General features: G+C 38.9%; 1 protein-coding gene across 2 annotated transcripts in view; it reads left to right on the top strand.

The window, feature by feature from the left end:
- The window catches only part of NBAS (NBAS subunit of NRZ tethering complex), a 333,473-nt gene that overhangs the window by 285,339 nt on the left and 30,072 nt on the right, over positions 1 to 18,062 (top strand). For both annotated transcript variants that reach the window (XM_019970679.2, XM_070799115.1), the window contains one exon: positions 5,669 to 5,864. In XM_019970679.2, the coding sequence (XP_019826238.2) occupies positions 5,669 to 5,864 (196 nt within the window). The remainder of the gene's footprint in view (positions 1 to 5,668; positions 5,865 to 18,062) is intronic.

The following is an 18,062-nucleotide window of genomic DNA, read 5'->3' on the forward strand; positions in this document are numbered from 1 at the left end:
ATCACGTTCGCAAATTAATCATTCACTGAACCTATTTTGGTTGCCATTGTTGCTGCTGCTGTTCTTTTCTGTTAATAGAACATCTTGTATATTTCAGTACACTCCTTATCTTTTGGGCCAGAAGGGATTGTATGAATGTGTGTGTGTTTCCTTTAGTAGTTATTTTTTTAAAAAATAGCATACTAAATTACCCTGTGTAGTATAACTTCTCTCCTGTCCCCAAAATCCTCATGTCAGGGAAAGAGGTAGAAGCAAATGTCTATGTATTTGCAATGAAACTAGGAGAGATTTTTCTCTGTTACTTATTTTATATCTTCTTAAAATCATTTGTATAACTTTTATAATAAAAGTGTTTTGAAATCATGTTCTCTTTTTATTCCTAAGCTCATTAAACCCTCCCCTTGCTTTCATAAACGACTATAAAACTGGAATCATTTTCCTTCCCATTCTCTTTCTTTTTACATTATAAAAGTTATAATTGGTTATTTTCTCACCACCTGCTTATCTTGAAAAATTTCAAACCCACAGAAAAGTTGCAAAGGTTGAAAAATAATGACTATATTCTCTTCCCCTTGATTCACCAATTGTTAACATTTTATCACAATTCTTACATTCTGTTTTTCTGTCTCTGCCTCTGTATATGTGTGTGTGTATTTGTACCATTTCAAGGGTGACTACAAATTTTAAAAACTCACATTTTATTTAAAATTTAGACTATTTTGCAGCTAAAATCTTTAGGAGATAGTATCTAGTTGATGTCCTGGACAGCTTTTCTTACAGAGCTGCCCTTTGGTTCTGTGTAGTCTCATTGAGCACAAATATTTGCAGTATGTGGGCTTCCCAGCTGACACAGTGGTAAAGAATCCATCTGCAGTGCAGGAGATGCAAGAGACATGGGTTTAATCCTTGACTTGGGAAGACCCCCTGAAGTAGAAATGGCAACCCACTCCAGTATTCTTGCCTGGAAAATTCCATGGATAGAGGAACCTGGAGTGCTAAAGTCCACAGGATCACAAGTTGGACATGACTGAGCTACTGATTGCATGCACATGCGTGCACACACCCACACACACACACACATTCACAGTATATAGCCAAGGTCATCTAGAACATGGTACTTCAAGAACATAATATTTCTGTTTTAGGAATGAGTTCTCATAATTTCATTATATATTTGAACTATCAACCAAAATTTAGAGCAGTTTTCTCCAGAATGTCCAATGCTATCAACTGAACTGAACTTACCAAACAGTAAGTTCTTAGGTAAAAGGAATCTAACTCAATTTAATGACTTGGAAAATGCTATGATAATAATCTCTGTGTCACATATTGCCCCCGTGTTCTGGAATTTACCTCCATTTGGTTCCGTAGTATTGCATAGTCATTGATAAGGCGGTAAGATACTCCAGGTTCAAATACTGACTGTACTACTTACTATGTGGGGGCTTCTCTGGCAGCTCAGTGGTAAAAGAATCCACCTACCAATGCAGGAGCTTCAGGTTCAGTCCTTGGGTCTGGAAGATCCCCTGGAGAAGGAATGGCAACCATTTCAGTATTCTTACCTGGGAAATCCCATGATCAGAGGAGTGTGACCAGCTGCAGTCCATAGTGTCAAAAAAGAGTCGGATATGAATTAATGGCTAAAAAACAACTTACTATGTGACCATGAACAAGTTATGAAACCTCTGTGCTTGTCCCTTCATCTGCCAATTGGAGATGATAACAGAATACATGAAAAAAAAAGTAGTGACGATAAAGTGATGTAACTCATGGCACACAATAAGCTTTCATATTATCATTAACAGTTTTCATTCCTGTTCACCACATGCAGATCTTGTATGATTTTTGTAACTTCCATCTGGTCTTCATGACTCCAGCTTCTTCCCATTCTAGCCCATCCTACCTGCCCCTCCACTTGGCCCTTGGGTGACAGGGTCAAAATACCAGCTTCTTACTTATGTGAAATTGGCTTGGATTCAAGGCCAAAAATGTGTTTTAGTCTTCTTTTCTCCCAAGTTAAACTTAATTTGACCCCTGCAGGCTTCACCAAAAAGGCTTGAGCATGCCCCAGTCTGCGCACCTCTGTAAGCCCTAACATGATCACGGTACTTAACTGCTCAGAGACCCTCTGTCATTCCCATTCCACACCAAGACCAGAGTCCTCAGTAACCATCGCTGCCACTAACTGAACTTCTTAGTTACATGCCAGATAATATATTTTCTGCTTTATTATTTCATTTTGTATATTTAATTCTCAAACCACTCCGCTGAGTAAAGGGTTATTATCCATCTGCAATTTACAAATAAGAAACTGAAGAAACCATGAAGCAACTTCTTGGTCAGCATAGCACTGTTGGGAAGCAGTCATTTTGGGCACTGAGTCTGGGCTGACGCCTGCAAAGCCTATCCTTTCGAAGTATGAAGCTGCACCACCTTTTCAGCCTGTGTGTGAGCTCTGGTTATCCAGGTCAGGAGACCTGTCTTCCCTCTGTGCTCTCTTCTGATTTACCCCCAGACAATCTGTGCTTTTATCGGTCCCTGAACATGCTGTGTCCTTTGAAATCTTTGTCTGTTTTTTTTCCCTTGCTGTTCTCTTTACCTGGATTATGTTTCCCCCCTTTTCCATTCATGTACCTTCCATTTGTCCTTTATGATCCTGTTCAGAGGCCATGTCCTCTGCGAAGCCTTCCCTGATTCTACCCACTTTTCTTCCCAAAAAGTTGTTCCAATTTATATTATATTAGTAATTTGTAGAAGAGTCATTTGTGACATCTTTCTGGTTCCTTGTATTATTAGTTCTTTTAAGGACCAGATCATACAGTTTTTCATCCCTGAACATCAGGTACTTTGATGATGCTGATAATAAAATGATGATGATTATTTGGACAATGGTTATTTGTTCATTAAATCTCTCCTTTGGGTCACATACAGTGCTGGGTGCTTCGTATGCATTGTCTTGGTTTCACAGACTCCAAGAGACACACTTTCAGGATCTTTGTCTACTTAGCTATAAAGTGGGAATGAGGACATTCATAATTTTTATTGAGAGTTGTTAGGAAAGGATGGAGCCAGGATTCACAGGTCTGTCAAATTCCAAAAGATACTCTTTTCCACTACACAGTGCTGTCTGCTTTGCACATAGTAGATAGTCAGGAAATACTGGGGGCGTTCTTTTGCACCCCCAGCTTTGCCATTTCTGGTACGTGTTAAGAAGGACAGTCAAAGGCAAAACTAACAAATATCTTTGTACGTGTAGGAAATGCTTAAGCCAGTTTGTCCATGGCATTTTGTAACATATTTTAGTCCAATATACAAATAACCAACTTTGTTTTTTAGCTTAAATTGCCATAAAATTGTATTGGCAAGTATATTATAGAATGCACACTGAGAGAAATATTCAGTGGTATTATAGAATTTTATTCTCAGAAGTTTTTTAAAAATTTCCTGTGGTCTTGTTAGTTCATGGAATTTGGAGCTTGCTGTAGATGATTTATTGCTGGAAGCCTCATAAGGATTTGGTTATTATAAAATCTATATAATTCAGTGCTTTTCCATGGATCTCTAGGGTCTTGTGGGAGTGAGACTTCTATGTGAGCAACTTCTCAAGAGTCATTGGTAGTAATTCATCGACATCATCATCAAATAAGTTGTTTTCCTGAGATGGTCCATTTGGGGATTATAAGCAAAGAGCTTCTAGTACTGGATAGAAAGTTGTTCACATGTCCCCACCTTCTCTGAATCCTTTTAAACTTACTAGTTTTTAATAACCATAGATTTATATTTTATCTTTAGGGTAGTATAAAATTTGATGGCTCTAACCCCTTACTGGGGCTTCCCTCATAGCTCAGTCGGCCCAGAATCTGCCTGCAGTGCAGGAGACCTGGGTTTTATTCCTGGGTCAGGAAGATCTCCTGGAGAAGGCAATGGCACCCCACTCTAGTACTCTTGCCTGGAAAATCCCATGGACAGAGGAGCCTGGTAGGCTGCAGTCCATGAGGTCGCTAAGAGTCGGACACGACTGAGCAACTTCACTTTGACTTTTCACTTTCATGCATTGGAGAAGGAAATGACAACCCACTCAAGTGTTCTTGCCTGGAGAATCCCAGGGATGGGGGAGCCTGGTGGGCTGCCGTCTATGGTCGCACAGAGTTGGACACAACTGAAGCGACTTAACAGCAACAGCAGGAAGATCTCCTGGAGAAGGAAATGGCAATCCACTCCAGTATTCTTGCCTAGAGAATCCTATAGACAGAGGAACCTAGCAGACTACAGACTACAGTCCAGGGGTCACAAGAGTTGGACATGACTTAGTGACTAAACCACCACTAACCCCTTATTGAAACACAGAAAAATAGTAGAAAAGAACATAGACTTTGGAGTCAAATTGTACCAGTATAGATGTTTGTGGGCATATGCTGTCACTTCCATGAAGCCTACTTCCTTATCTATAAAAATGGAATTTCCATGTTTAGCATGAGGGCTATAGTTAACAATATAATGTATATTTGAAAGTTACTAAGAGAGTCAATCTTAAAAGTTACCATCTTAAGAAAAAAAATTATATCTATATCAAGTTATGGATGTTAACTGAGCTTATTGTAATTATTTTGCAGTATATACACATATGAAATCATTCTGTACTACACCTGAAACTAATACAGTGTTTTATACACACACACACACACACACACACACATCAGTTATGTCAATAAAACTGGAAAATTTTTAAATAAAATGGTATTTATAATATTTACTTTGCACAGTTACTGTCAACTAGTAATGTTTTAATATAAAATTACTGAATGATGCCCAGCACTATCAGTATCATTAGTAGAAATAGGTCATACTTCTTTTTTTTCCTTTGAATTAAAGGTTTTAACTAGTTGGTGGGATAAGCCATCCGTGAAAATTGTATTACAAGAGTTATTTTGTTTGCCAAGACTAAAATAATGATATTTCCATCAAAAAAAATTTTTTTTCCAAATGCTGTAAGTGGTTATCCAAGACTCTGGCTGGCACCCTTCCATGTGAACTATTATCAGTTAAGACAGTTACCACTCTAAAGCAGTGCTCTAATGAAAACTGGGGAATCCTTAATTTCCCTTATTGAATTAGTTGTCAATTTACTTCAATAAAAAGAAAGTCTTTTAAGCCTTGGGTACTGGATGGGCACTGGGCATACTTCTACACAGAATTTTACAATAAGCTGTACTTCTTAATGGCTTCCCTGATAACTCAGTTGGTAAAGATCCACCTGCAACGCAGGAGACCCTGGTTCAATTCCTGGGTTGGGAAGATCCGCTGGAGAAGGGATAGGCCACCCACTCCAGCATTCTGACCTGGAGAATTCCGTGGAGTGTATAGGCCATGAGATCGCAGAGTCGGACACAGTTAAGCTTTGCTTAAGAAATGAAGCATCTAAGAACGTATTGATTATTTTTTCTCTGCTCTGTGTAACTCATTTTAATATGATGCTGTTTACAAATCGCATGCATTTTACATCGTTTTTAAATACTTAATATGGTTTGCCTTAAGCCATGTCAAATCTACATTTTTCCTCTCAGTAGGAAAAAAAATAAACCCAACAAAGTGTCTAGATCCAGCACCACGTTTGATTACTGGAATTAGAAACCACTGAGTCTTTTTCAATGTAACCCTTGTTTTGCAGAGAAGAGCTGGTGTCCTCCGAGGACCTGCTGGAGTGGCTGCGGCCTTTCTGCGCCAACGATGCCTGGCCGGTGCGGCCCCGCATCCACGTGCTGCAGATTCTGGGACAGTCGTTTCACCTGACTGAGGAGGATGGCAAGCTCCTCGTGTTCTTTAGAACAGAGGCCATCCTGAAAGCCACCTGGCCCCAGAGACAGGTGAGGGTGCATCTGATGGTCATGTCCTGATTCCCTTAAACCCCCTTCAAGTGAATAATCAGCTTGTTAATGCAGTCTTCCCATTGTGTTCATCAGTACAGCTATGTAGCAGTTAAATGTGTGCAACACAGTTTGTTTTACTTTTCCATGTTTGAATATGCAGAGTAGATGATGCCTCAGTCACCTGACATGTATATATAATTTTTCTCTTCACAGGATACAGTCAGGGTTTTTCATAGTATCAGTTAATTAGGGCAGCTCGCCCTTGCCCTGGAGAGATACAGATCTAAGTGGTAATGCAGTGTGCAGTTTAGCTCATTCATTTTGTCCTGCTCTGCCCAGGCACTCAAATGCCCTCTCTCCTATATGTAGACAGACACAATGCAACAGAGACGTAAGATCTTGGTTTCTTCATTTTAACCTGCAAGGCTCACTCAGTCCATCACCTCTCTGGATCCTTCCCTGACGGTTTCAAATTTAATTGAACTTTGAACTCCACACATTTCATCTATTATTATTATTATTATTACTTCTGCTACTTAAAGTTTTGTCTTCCCGCTACCTGAAAACTCAGAAACCCTGGAGAATATACTTAACATTTTTCAAAGCCCTCTAAGAATGCTGTGCGTACATTCAGAGCTTAAATGCTTGTTGACTAAGTGAAAATGCTAATTCCTAAATCAAAGAAATACGGTGGCTGTTGAATTTTGGCTTAGATTCTAAACTGATGCATCCTGAAGATACTGGATCTAAGAGTCAGCACTTAATCAAGTGCTATAGCTTGCAGACTATAGGCCAATAAAAGTTAGAAAGTAAGACTTGCTTTCTAATCTGCAAAAGAGCTTCCTGGAAGTCTGACTCCAACCCAGTTTACCTTCTCATTTTAAAACTTTGCCTTATAATTTCTGTTAGTATCCTTATTTCACTTAAAGAACAATGAACCTCCTTTTTTAAAAAAAAGAACCAAATATTAAAAATATCTCAAGACTCATCTCAGGACATCTCCTGAATTACCTTCTACATTCTTATTTCCCTCTGTGAGAGAAATAGGTAAATACTATCTATTCTTCAAAGTTAGAGAATTTGAGCTTCAAAAAAGATGGATTTATCGAATATTCTCTAATCCTGCCACATTGCTGAAACAGTATATTAAAGCCACTAATATCTGAATGATACTCTGAAGCATCATGACCATATCAAATTATTTAGTCTTAACATTTTGCTTTGAATTGCATTAAGAGACCACTGACAGGCTTTCTCAAGAGCAGTCTGTGAGCAGAAGTGCACTGGGCTGCGACAGACCCTCCAGGCCCCTGGCACAGTGGGCTTTAGGAGTGTGTGTGTTTTCAGCAGACCCGAAGGTTCTCTTGGCATTCCTGAGGTTAAGCAACAAACTAGGTCACGTTATTTTCACCAAGTGGAACCTTAGGTTCCGTCTCATCCTGAAACAAATGAATGCTCTTACTTTTATGCGTTTTTCTGACAGACCCTCCATTTTTCAAGTTCTCACCCTTTTTTCAGTTTTCTCTTCCTTAATGGCTGGAGCCTGGCAGGTCAATGAAGCCTATTTCTCTCGAGCCTCACTTCATGTCACATCAGATCCATGCGCCAGAAATATTATGAAACAGCGTGGAAACCAGGAAAGGGAGAAAATGCCCATTTCATCTATCATGTTGAAACATTAGAACATGCACTCTAATTTGGCTCTAAACACTTCAGAAGTCATATAAGTATACCCACTGCTTTTATGCTTTCCTCAATGTTCCAGTTATATTCATAGAACAAGTTGTAACTTTTATATGACTTGGTCTCCACCCTCCCTCTACCATTGTTTCCAGTCTTGGAGAAGATTCTTACACTGTGAGCCTTGGCTGCTTGTGTGTGAAATGGAGCCTTGAACCAGAGGAGACAGAGGATGCCTTGCTCACCTCTGTCATGTCTTTGACATGTGTTAAACTGTTGTTTTTGTCCCCATGTCCCAAACACCTAGAAGACCCCAAACTGTTGTTTGCACGGGCTCTCGTTTTCTTAATTTCTCCCTATCTCCGTCTCCATTCTCAAAGGCAATATTAAGGAGAGAGATGGATTCTTACAGAGCAAAGATAAGAACAGATAATGACACTGCAACGTTCAATTACCAGAAACTGTGGGACTGCTACCTTCACCGTGGCTGGTAATCCTCTTAGGCAGACTTTGCGTACATCAAAGAGGGGCTTAATATTTAATTATCCTCGAGGTGCCCAAAGTAGTAGCCCCACAAATCAGCGTGTTGCCAGGAAACCAGCCAGCTCCTGCAAAATTCAGTACACAGTCTGTGTAGCCTGCTATCTCATGGTTCTCAGAGAGACAGCGATTTCTACTTTTCTAATGATTAGTTAACAGAATTAAAAATTCAGAGGCCCTCAATTTTCAACAGCATGAGAGGCCTTCCTTTCCACCCCAGAAATGTGTCCCAGCGTGGAGGGCAACAGGGAGGCAGGAGGAGGGTAGGGAGAAGCTTAACAGGGGGAGGGGGAGAATGGACTGTGTTAATTCTCTTGGTACAAATTGTCTTGAGTTTTTCAGGTTTTGTAATTTTCTAGTTAACTGGTGCATGAAAAATATGGGTCAAAATACTGATGTTTCCTTAAAAAATTCCATATCCCATCACCTCAAATTTTTTTCTGGTTTTATGTAAAAAAAAAAAAAAAAAAATTCACCTAAAAAAAGAACATTGTAAAATTTCAGTCTGAATTTGTGGTTATAAGTAATCAACAGAAAAATGAGTTTAAGACAATTTTCAACCTCATTACAAATTCATGTATACATAGAAGGACATATTAGTCCTTCTGGTCAGAGGCCAACTTGGTGACATTTGCTGAAACATAAACAAAATACTCATTTTTTTGTCAGAACTCAGACAAAGATCAATAGGAAGGAAGAGTTATGTGTGCAAAGGTTTATTTAGTTCCATACAAAAGATTTACTGTAACCTTAAGTGTGTTCAAAGCTAGGACTCATTGTCATAAATAATTCTCTTAATCAAACATAGGCTATTATTTGATGTTAAAAATATGTATTCACATAAGTGTATCTCTAAGAGGTGTGAAATCACAATCCTAGAACTAGAAGACATGTTTGAAACCACCCTTGTTCAAGAGTCATATTTTATAGAGAAGGATGTCCAGAAATGAAGAAGTCACGTCCTCAGATTTTAGCATAAATGTCATCATTTCCAAAATGACTACATCCGGTCACAACCTATTTTGTGAGATTTTTTTTTTTTTCTCTTCTAATCACTTACCACTATCTGCTAACTTCCTCCTGCTTATCTGCCTGTCTATTATGTGATGTCTTTTTTCTTCCATTAGAATACAAATTCCATGTTAACAGGGAACCTACAGACAGTAAACATTTGTTGAATTAATGAATATTAAATCTTGAAAGCCCTGTCCAAGGTCACCTTTAAAGTGGCAAGGCCGGGAATCCTGATATTCAGTCCAGTGTTCTTGCCATGAATGATTAGACCATGCTGCTGCACCCTTATATGCAAATAAAATGATCTGCTTGGAATAATGGAAGTGTTTCCTTGCAGAGTGGCCTGGTGCTTTTAGATGGAAACTATTTTGTATTAATTTGCCATATTTTGCTGACAGTGATTTCTGATCAGCCAGTTGCTTCTCATGTGGAAGCAAACAAATCCTAAGTGTGTCTGTCCAGATATGAGTGAGAGATCGATGTGCCCTTTTCCCTAAAATGACTAAAGTTGAGCAAGCATCCGTGTTACTGGGTTCTGCAGATGTTTGGAGACCTTGAGAAGGTCCCTCCTTACGAATAATGGGTTCTTCCTCTTAATTTTACCCTCTGGTCACTGGCATCCTTGGGGAAGAAGAAGGGACTGTGGAATGTCTCCTAAAGTGCACGTCCCTGCAGCTCAGCTTTAAAACGACCTTGGAAAGTAGTTACCATTTGCTCTGGTTTAGATAAAATCACGTGACTTAGAAGATGAGGTCACATGACCTACCCAGCTTGTGAGCAATAGATCCTTGTGATCCAGAGGCCCTTGTACTGCTCTTCTTCCTATTTGCCAGGGGGATACATTGAGCAGTAACATTCGTGTTGTCTTTGGTTGTTACTGTGTTGTCCCTTTCTCTTCCCACAGTCACTCTGTGTGGATAGAATGTGATTAGGTGTGAAGAACCAGGAGTTTGATTCGGAGCACAGAAAGCATCGCTTCATCTTTTTAGCGTTTTTCGCTCTCTCAGTACACCGCATTGTGTATGTTAACTGCTGCTAGCTAAAATTCTGAAAAATGCCATGACTACTATTGTTTGAACCAGACATCATGTGAAATATTCATTGGAGAGTCTCCAAACATAGATTGTGCACCATTCACTGTGCTATGCTCTGGAGATAGATAAAGCAAGTAGTATGAAAAACATTTAGGCCTTTCACTGTGTAGACCTGCTTTCCAGTCCCAGCTTCATCACTCAGTAGCTCTGTGAAACAGTTACTGACCCTTTTACAACCTCAGTTTCCTCGTGTGTAAAATGGGAATAATAGATAAATGCTGTGAGAGTTAAATGAATCATTCATGCAGAGCTCCTACTCCAGTCCAGGTAGATAGATCCTGTTGGTGTGAGGGCTCCAATCTGGTGGAGAACGTAGATTTGTAAACAAAGCTAATACCCTGAGTGCATGGGTGCTGTGATTGAAGTCTGCACAGTGCGTGGGGCTCGGGAGGGCAGGTCGCCGTCCTGTCTTGGGGCAGGAAGACTGCTCTAAGGAGAGGATTCTTGACCTGAACTCAGCACAGTTGGGTGTATGGTCTGGAGGCAAGAGGTGTGTACTCAGTGACTGCTTGGGTACAGAAGTGAGACACGAGCCCAGTGCCCCTTCAATTTCTGCTGAAGTTACCAGGGAGGAAATGATGCTCTGTAATTAGCTGGGAAACACAGGAGAAATCCTGTGGATTATGGAGCAAGAAAATTATGGAGAACTTATGGAGAAAGACCCCAAGTTCAGGGCTATGTCGGTAGTATGTTTTAATTCTCAACAGCACTTTCTTTTCTGGGGTGGGGTGAGATAGGGCATCCTGTCTATCCTGTCACACAGGCAGACTGTCCTCATAGCCTCGTGTGAGTCTGAGTTCACCAGCAACCACCTCTTGGGAAGTGGACTTGAGTTTAGTAATCACCACTGGATGGGATGGCTTTGATTCCGTCTCAGGGCCTTCTCCTGGGGTCAGCTCAGGTCCCAGTTGGCCTAATTTGTAGTGGGACAGTTTACAGCCAAGTGTCCTTTGCTTAGAGGTGTGATGGCCTGAGTGGTTGTGCTCCTAATGGGTTTTGCCTCTGTTGTCTCTTCATCCTTCCAGTGGGTTAGAAGGAAAAGTGGAGGGAAAAGGCAGGAAAATACAAGTGTTTGAATACTGGAGGGTGGTAGGGATATGAGGTCGCCGAACATAACTTTTGTTATTTTGTTTGACTTTTCATTGACTTACTGAAAAAATTATGTAAATTTTACAAAAAATTTTACATACTTTTCATGCAGCTTCGCCAAATATTACCATCTCAGATGACCACAGCTAACACTGATGCAATACCTTGTTGAATTTACACGTCATTCAGATTTTGTCAGCTGTCCCACTTGGTCCACATCCCGTGCAGGTCACACATTGCACCTAATGCCGTGTCTCCTTACTGTCCTGTAATCTAAAACAGTTTCTCATTCTTTTCTTCCCCCTTTTATGACCTTGAAATTTTTAAAAACACTGGACAATTATTTTGTGAAAGGTCACTAAATTTGACTTTGTCTGAGTTTTGTTCGTGTATGCAAGTTGCGCATTTTTGGTGGGAGTACCGCAGAAGTGACGTTGGCTCCTTCCCAGTACATTATCTTGGGAGACCCACGGTACTTACGTGTTCTTGTACCAGTAGTGTTCATTTGCATCACTTGATTGAGGTGGTGTCAGCCATGTTTCTTCTCTGTGAAATTATCTTTTTCCCTTTGGGGTTAATAAATGTCTTGTGGTGAGGTACTTTGAGATTGTGTAAACACTTTCTCATCACATTTTCACCAGTTAATTTTAGCACACATTGATGATTATTGCCTGAGTTAATGATCACTGTGGTATTCCCCAAATGGTATTTTATTTTTATCATTTGTTCTCTCCTTATATTATTTATTCATTTATTTATTTATATCACTACTCAAGGATTCTCATTTTGTCCTATGGTTGTAATCTATTACTATCACTGTTTTCATTTTTTGCTCCAGTTATCTCAGATTTAGCCACTGGGAACCTTTCGAGTTTTCTCCTGGATCATTTTCACTTGTGCCCATTCCATCACTTTTTGTACACAAATGTTTGAAACCCTCTTACACTTTGCCTACTCACATCCAGGTTAAATCACTGACTTTTTTTTTTTTTTAATAAAGAATGGTATTTCGAAGCCAAGACTGGAGTACTAGGTATAGTGATTGATTTGGTGGTGTGGCTTTTAGATGCTCTAAGGGGACAGAGCACATGTAAGTCTACGTCTCTTTTTATATCTATTTGTATTCACTTTTAAGACCGTGAATTCGTGTTGATACTTCTAGTGCCAATCCAGTTAATTCTAGTCTTTTCTTTTTCCCTGTTTATAAACTCCTTTCTCTGTCAGTGAGAAACTTGACTCTCCTTATCCATAGTGCATTTATTTGTTTAATCCCAGGAACAGATAAAGTAGTAATGGAAATTCCAACCAACTTACTAGATAGAATATTTGTGTAGAGCTCCGTTTGTGTTTAGCCTTAGAGTTAAAAGTACTTACTCTTTTTTCAAGATTATGTCTCTCTCTTTCTCTTTTTCACATACACACACCACCTCCAGAGTGATTAGCTTATTCACTTATAGTACTGATAGATTAATTTTATTTCTGTTTGTATGGTTGTCCCCGTTCTTATTTATTTCAAATATGGATGTACTTTTTGAATATGTGAAACATTTACATGGAATGTGAGAGATCATTCTTCGGAATTTGGTGTTTTTTTTCGTTTTCACTTGTGATATTTTGAAGTTTAGACATTCCCGACCTATAATTATACTGAATATACCGGTTTTATTCTTGTTCTTTTCGTTTTGGAGGATATGCGGGCATTCTACGTATAGAATATCTAGGAGCCCACATAACTCAGTGGCCACCATTTTCTTCTTTGCATAACTCTCTGCATAGTTTCTAGCTGTAATAAAAAATAGATTCAAGATGAAAGCTCTGAATGTTCTAGCAGAAATCTGTTTTTACTTAAGTTGAGAAGATGCTTATGTGCTGTCAGTTTTCATGTTTTATAGGGATGTTTGTGAATTGACCATTAGGCTCTGTATGTGTATTTTATCACTGAAACCTCATAATAACCCTTTGATGGAGGTTTTATTATAATTCCATTCAATGCATGAGCAAATAAGCACAGAGTAGTTAAGGAGTCTTTATAGTATCTTTGCTAAAACATAGCAGAATGATGTATTACTATTTATTTTTATGTATTAGGTATTCATTATTATGAACTACCAATACTGTTGCCACCATAATAGCTCTGTGTTAACTCAGTGTTAGATACCTATTCAGGTGTGTGTGTCTCTATATGTATTGTCCTGTATTACGTTATATATTATGTTATATTATTCTCAAAATACCCTGATAGGTTAGGTATTATTACTTTATTTTTACAAATGAAAACACCAAGGCTTGGTGGGATATTTTCACCTGATCACAGAGCTATTAAGACACAGGGCCAGTATTCCATCTGAGTCTAGTGACAGACTACAGCGAAAGCATATCTGGCTCCATGAATTAGTCTATTACTACTTTATCAGCTTTCACTAAAAAACAAAGTCTGGCCTTAAAAATTTCGCTTGTATAGCAGTTCTTTAAAGTAAGCGTGTACTTCTAGAGGCTCATATTGGAGTGATTGATTATTTGTCCTAAAGAAAAAGTTTATAAGGCAAAATCTTTCTTATTATTTTAAAACAAAGTATTTCCCCTTTCATATATCTCATTTGAAAGATGTTGTTATTAAGTATTATATTTAGCCACCCAAAAATGTGTATTATGTATTGAAGTTACAGCAGCACTCACTTATGGAGAGGGATCATGGAATGCTTTATTGTGTCATTTCTAGTTTTAGAGATACAGTAAAATAAGTAGCTGGAGAACATGGCTCATAAGTGCAGTCGCCAGCTTCTTCTGTATATTTCTGTGTTTGTGCACCCCACATACAACTCCAAGCATCTGGAAAACCCTTGGGAACTTAATTCTGTCATTGGGTTCCCTCTCCATCCTAAGGATGTGTTTGCCACACACTAGCAGGGACTTTTTAATGGCGATTGAGGACCCTTTATTCTTGAGCAGTTCACAAAAAGACACTCATTTCCCTAATATACCTTCGGAGAGAAGCAGAGGCTAAATGTGTGTGCTCAAGAGCAGAGGCAAAGGTAGGAAGTAAATCAGGGTCTCACTTGTTTATTGCTGATTAGGACACCCTTCCTGTGGTAGACACTCTTCCCTCCATGTGGGTTTGGGAACATTGTTTGAACCCTCAGGCTGTCTCAGCAACACATTTTGCCTTTATTACAAACAGTGCAAGATATAGTAGTTACGAAATTCTCTCTATAGCTGCATCTATTCTACAGTTCTCTGCCATAGAAATGAGAGAATTGACTAGAAGATAGCTATCCTACTTTCAGTATTTCAACTTTAGTCTTATTTCCACAATTTCATATTTTCTATTAATAAAACTTCAATACTCAGAAATAGGCATAATCATGATTAATGTGGTTTATATTCTTTTATCTAATAATAAATATCAATTACAGTAATTAATCAGCTTCCCTGGTAGCTCAGATGGTAAAGAATCTGCCCATAGTGCAGGAAACCTGGGTTGGGAAGATCCCCTGGTAGAGTGAACAGCTACCCACTGCAGTATTCTTGCCTGAAGAATCCCATGGACAGAGGAGCCTGGTAGGCTGCAGTCCATGGGGTCGCAAAGAGTCGGACATGACTGAGCGACTTCACTTTCTTTCTTTCTTCATTGAGTACTTACTGTGTACCAGACACTGGCCTAAGTACTGCTTAGATTAGTGTGGGGTAGTCTGACAGTTTATGACTAGTTTCAACAGCTCGTTCAACAGCCTGGGACCTTTTGGTCTTCTGAATATTTGACTTCCCTTCCGCAGAGATGCACATTTGATCCAATGGACACAACAGGTAGTGTTGGCCACCTGGAATCTTACAAAAGGAGTAGTTGTTAATCCCACACTCCTAATTTGGGATTAACATATACACATTACTGTATATAAAGTAGGTAACCAACAAGGACCCATCATATATATAGCACAGGGAACTCTGCTCAGTATTCTGTAATACCCTATGTGGGAACAGAATCTGAAGGAGAATAGATACATGTACATGTACAACTGAATCACTTTGCGGTACACTTGAAACTAACATAGCATTGTAAGTCAACTGTACTTCAATATTGATGAAAAAAAATGGAATAAACTTAAAAACAAGTAGTAGGTGTAACAGACAGGAATCTAGTCTTCTAGAAGTCATTTCTGTCACCTTTTCATATTTCTACATATCTGTTGAAGTAGGGATTTTTTTGTTTATTTGTTTTGTGTTTTGAAGCCCTGTGTACACACCCGGTTCGGTCTGACTTTTCTGTGTTCCTGAGAGGACTTGCACAGAGCCTTGGATGTCATCATATGAGCCTTTTAGAACCAGTCTAGTAGCTCATAAACTCACATGGAAAATAGTATACAGTGATGAATAAGCCTACTATCAATAATAATCCTCTACATGTTGCTGATATTTTCTGTTGATAAAGTACTTTCATAAGCATTAATACCTATTTCGTATTCACAAATATCTGAAGATTAAGCTGCTACCGTTGCCTATAGGAGGGTGCAGATTTCAGGAAAGGTGTCTCAGTTTAAGATAGTCACGTTCATCTTCAAGTAGCCACAGAGAAATTTAAAGTTAAAGCTGTTCTCATCTGAGAATTCGTGGCTCAGTCCACTTTTTCAAGGACAGTGACTCCATGTCTGATAAGGAGCTGCAGCTACTTGACAAATGACTTACCGCAAGGGCTCAAGTCACCCAATTCAATGAAGAGAAAAACATCACTTTCAGAGACAATAGGGAAAGAGGTATTCTTATGTTTGAGTCACACTTGAATTTTACCCTTTAAAATCCTGTGATGTTTGGTTAGTGGTGTCAGTGTGGAGTTGTTACCAGCTCTACAATGCCTGTAAAATTGGGGACATTTTCACCCCCTGCCCAAAAGGGAAGGGACAGAAGTGTTAAAAGAAATATATATCACTTTGGTTTTCACTGGAGAAAAAAGGACAGGATGAAACTAAGTGTAGGAAAAAAATAGCAATTCTCTCAATTTTATTTTTACTTTTCTATGCAAAGCACGCTTAAGAGTCATTCCAAATACATTAACTATTGCACAAATAAGCAAAATTTTAAAAAGAGATAAAAGTTAACCCAAGATTCCATTATCCTAAAATAGCCGTATTTCTTCATGTACTTTTTCTGTCCTGCCTAATCTGTAGGCGTAATTCTTGTTAGAAGAAATCATAGCACACACTTCTGCCTTTTTATATACAGCGTATTATGGAGGTGATAATATGAATAATGCCTGCCGTCTATTGTGTGCCCACCATGTGCCAGCCTCTTGCTGGCTATCTTATCCATACCTTTTATTTAATATTCACAACCGTCATAGACATACATATCTCCATTTTATGGAAGAGGACCTTAAGCCTCAGAAAGGTCCAGGAATGCCTCCAAAATAAACATTTTTCTGTGTTACTTTGACTTTTCCAGCACTATTTTAAAGCTGGTCATTTAGTTGAATTTCCCTTTATTGTTTGTTTTAGAGTCTCCTTATATAGTATGTTATGAAGTCTGTTACGAAGGTCTTATGGAGCATTTGATACCCACCTACAGTTTTTCCTCGCTATTAACATAGGTTCTATAGTCATATCATATTGCAGCTATTTGGTCACTGAAGTCAGTTCTCTGTACTTAGACTTTTATGGAATATATTTAGATACTAGGAATATATATTTCAATACAGACTGAAGTACTTCCCAGAAAAGAGAAAATCTGATTATTTCATAGGTCCACATTCATACTCAGCCAGGAGCCTTGTTTTTAGGGAGTTTTAATCCCCATGATACTGATATAAATTATGTGCTCTCATAGCCACTGCAAGCCTCTGAGATGTGTTTGCTTTAACTTTTGTTGTCTTGGAGCAGTACTTCCTCTCCTGATTTTTACATATTTCTTAAAATACTCTTTCAGCTGTACTTTCTCCCTTTCTTCTGGAATTCTGATGAGAAATGACCTTCCCCGGGATGTCTTCCACTTCTAGGTCAGGACTCAAGAAACATTGGGTCTGAGTGGCTTGCTTCTGTTGTGTCGTTCCTCCAGTCCTGGGGTTCCAAACTAGTTTGCTTTCTTTTTATCATGTATATGAGTTCTCTTTTGGTGTCTCTTTAAGTATTTTCATGGTTATTAGTTGTGCTTAGCAGCGAGGATTAGGGAAAAATGGGTCAAAGCCATTTTGTCCAGGCTGGAAGTTTCTTGCACATTTCTCTTTTATATTTCTTTGTACAAAAATTTATTTTGCATTTTAGTTATAAGAATTTATTTTTAAAGCCTTATTAGGGCATTATGAACAAGATAAACATATTATTTTGGTAAGTTTTGATAAACTTAGGTAGTTTAATATGTGGATACAAATCCTAGATTAATGTATATATCAAAGTATGCCGGGCTGGTTGAATCACAAGCTGGAATAAAGATTGCTGGAAGAAATATCAACAACCTCAGACATGCAGATGATACCACTCTAATGGCCAAAAGCGAAGAGGAACTAAAGACCCTTCTGATGAGGGTGGAAAAGGAGAGTGAAAAAGCTGGCATAAACCCAAGATTCAAAAAATGAAGATCATGGGCATCCGGTCACTTCAGTTCAGTCACTCAGTTGTGTCTGACTCTTTGCGACCCCATGGACTGCAGCATGTCAGGCTTCCCTGTCCGTCACCAACTCTGGAGCTTACTCAAACTCATGTCCATTGAGTCGGTGATGCCATCCAACCATCTCATCCTCTGTCGTCCCCTTCTCCTCCCTCCCTCAGTCTTTCCCAGCATCAGGGCCTTTTCC

Source organism: Bos indicus, chromosome 11 (assembly GCF_029378745.1).
Source record: "Bos indicus isolate NIAB-ARS_2022 breed Sahiwal x Tharparkar chromosome 11, NIAB-ARS_B.indTharparkar_mat_pri_1.0, whole genome shotgun sequence".
In the NCBI taxonomy this organism is placed as follows: domain Eukaryota; kingdom Metazoa; phylum Chordata; class Mammalia; order Artiodactyla; family Bovidae; genus Bos; species Bos indicus.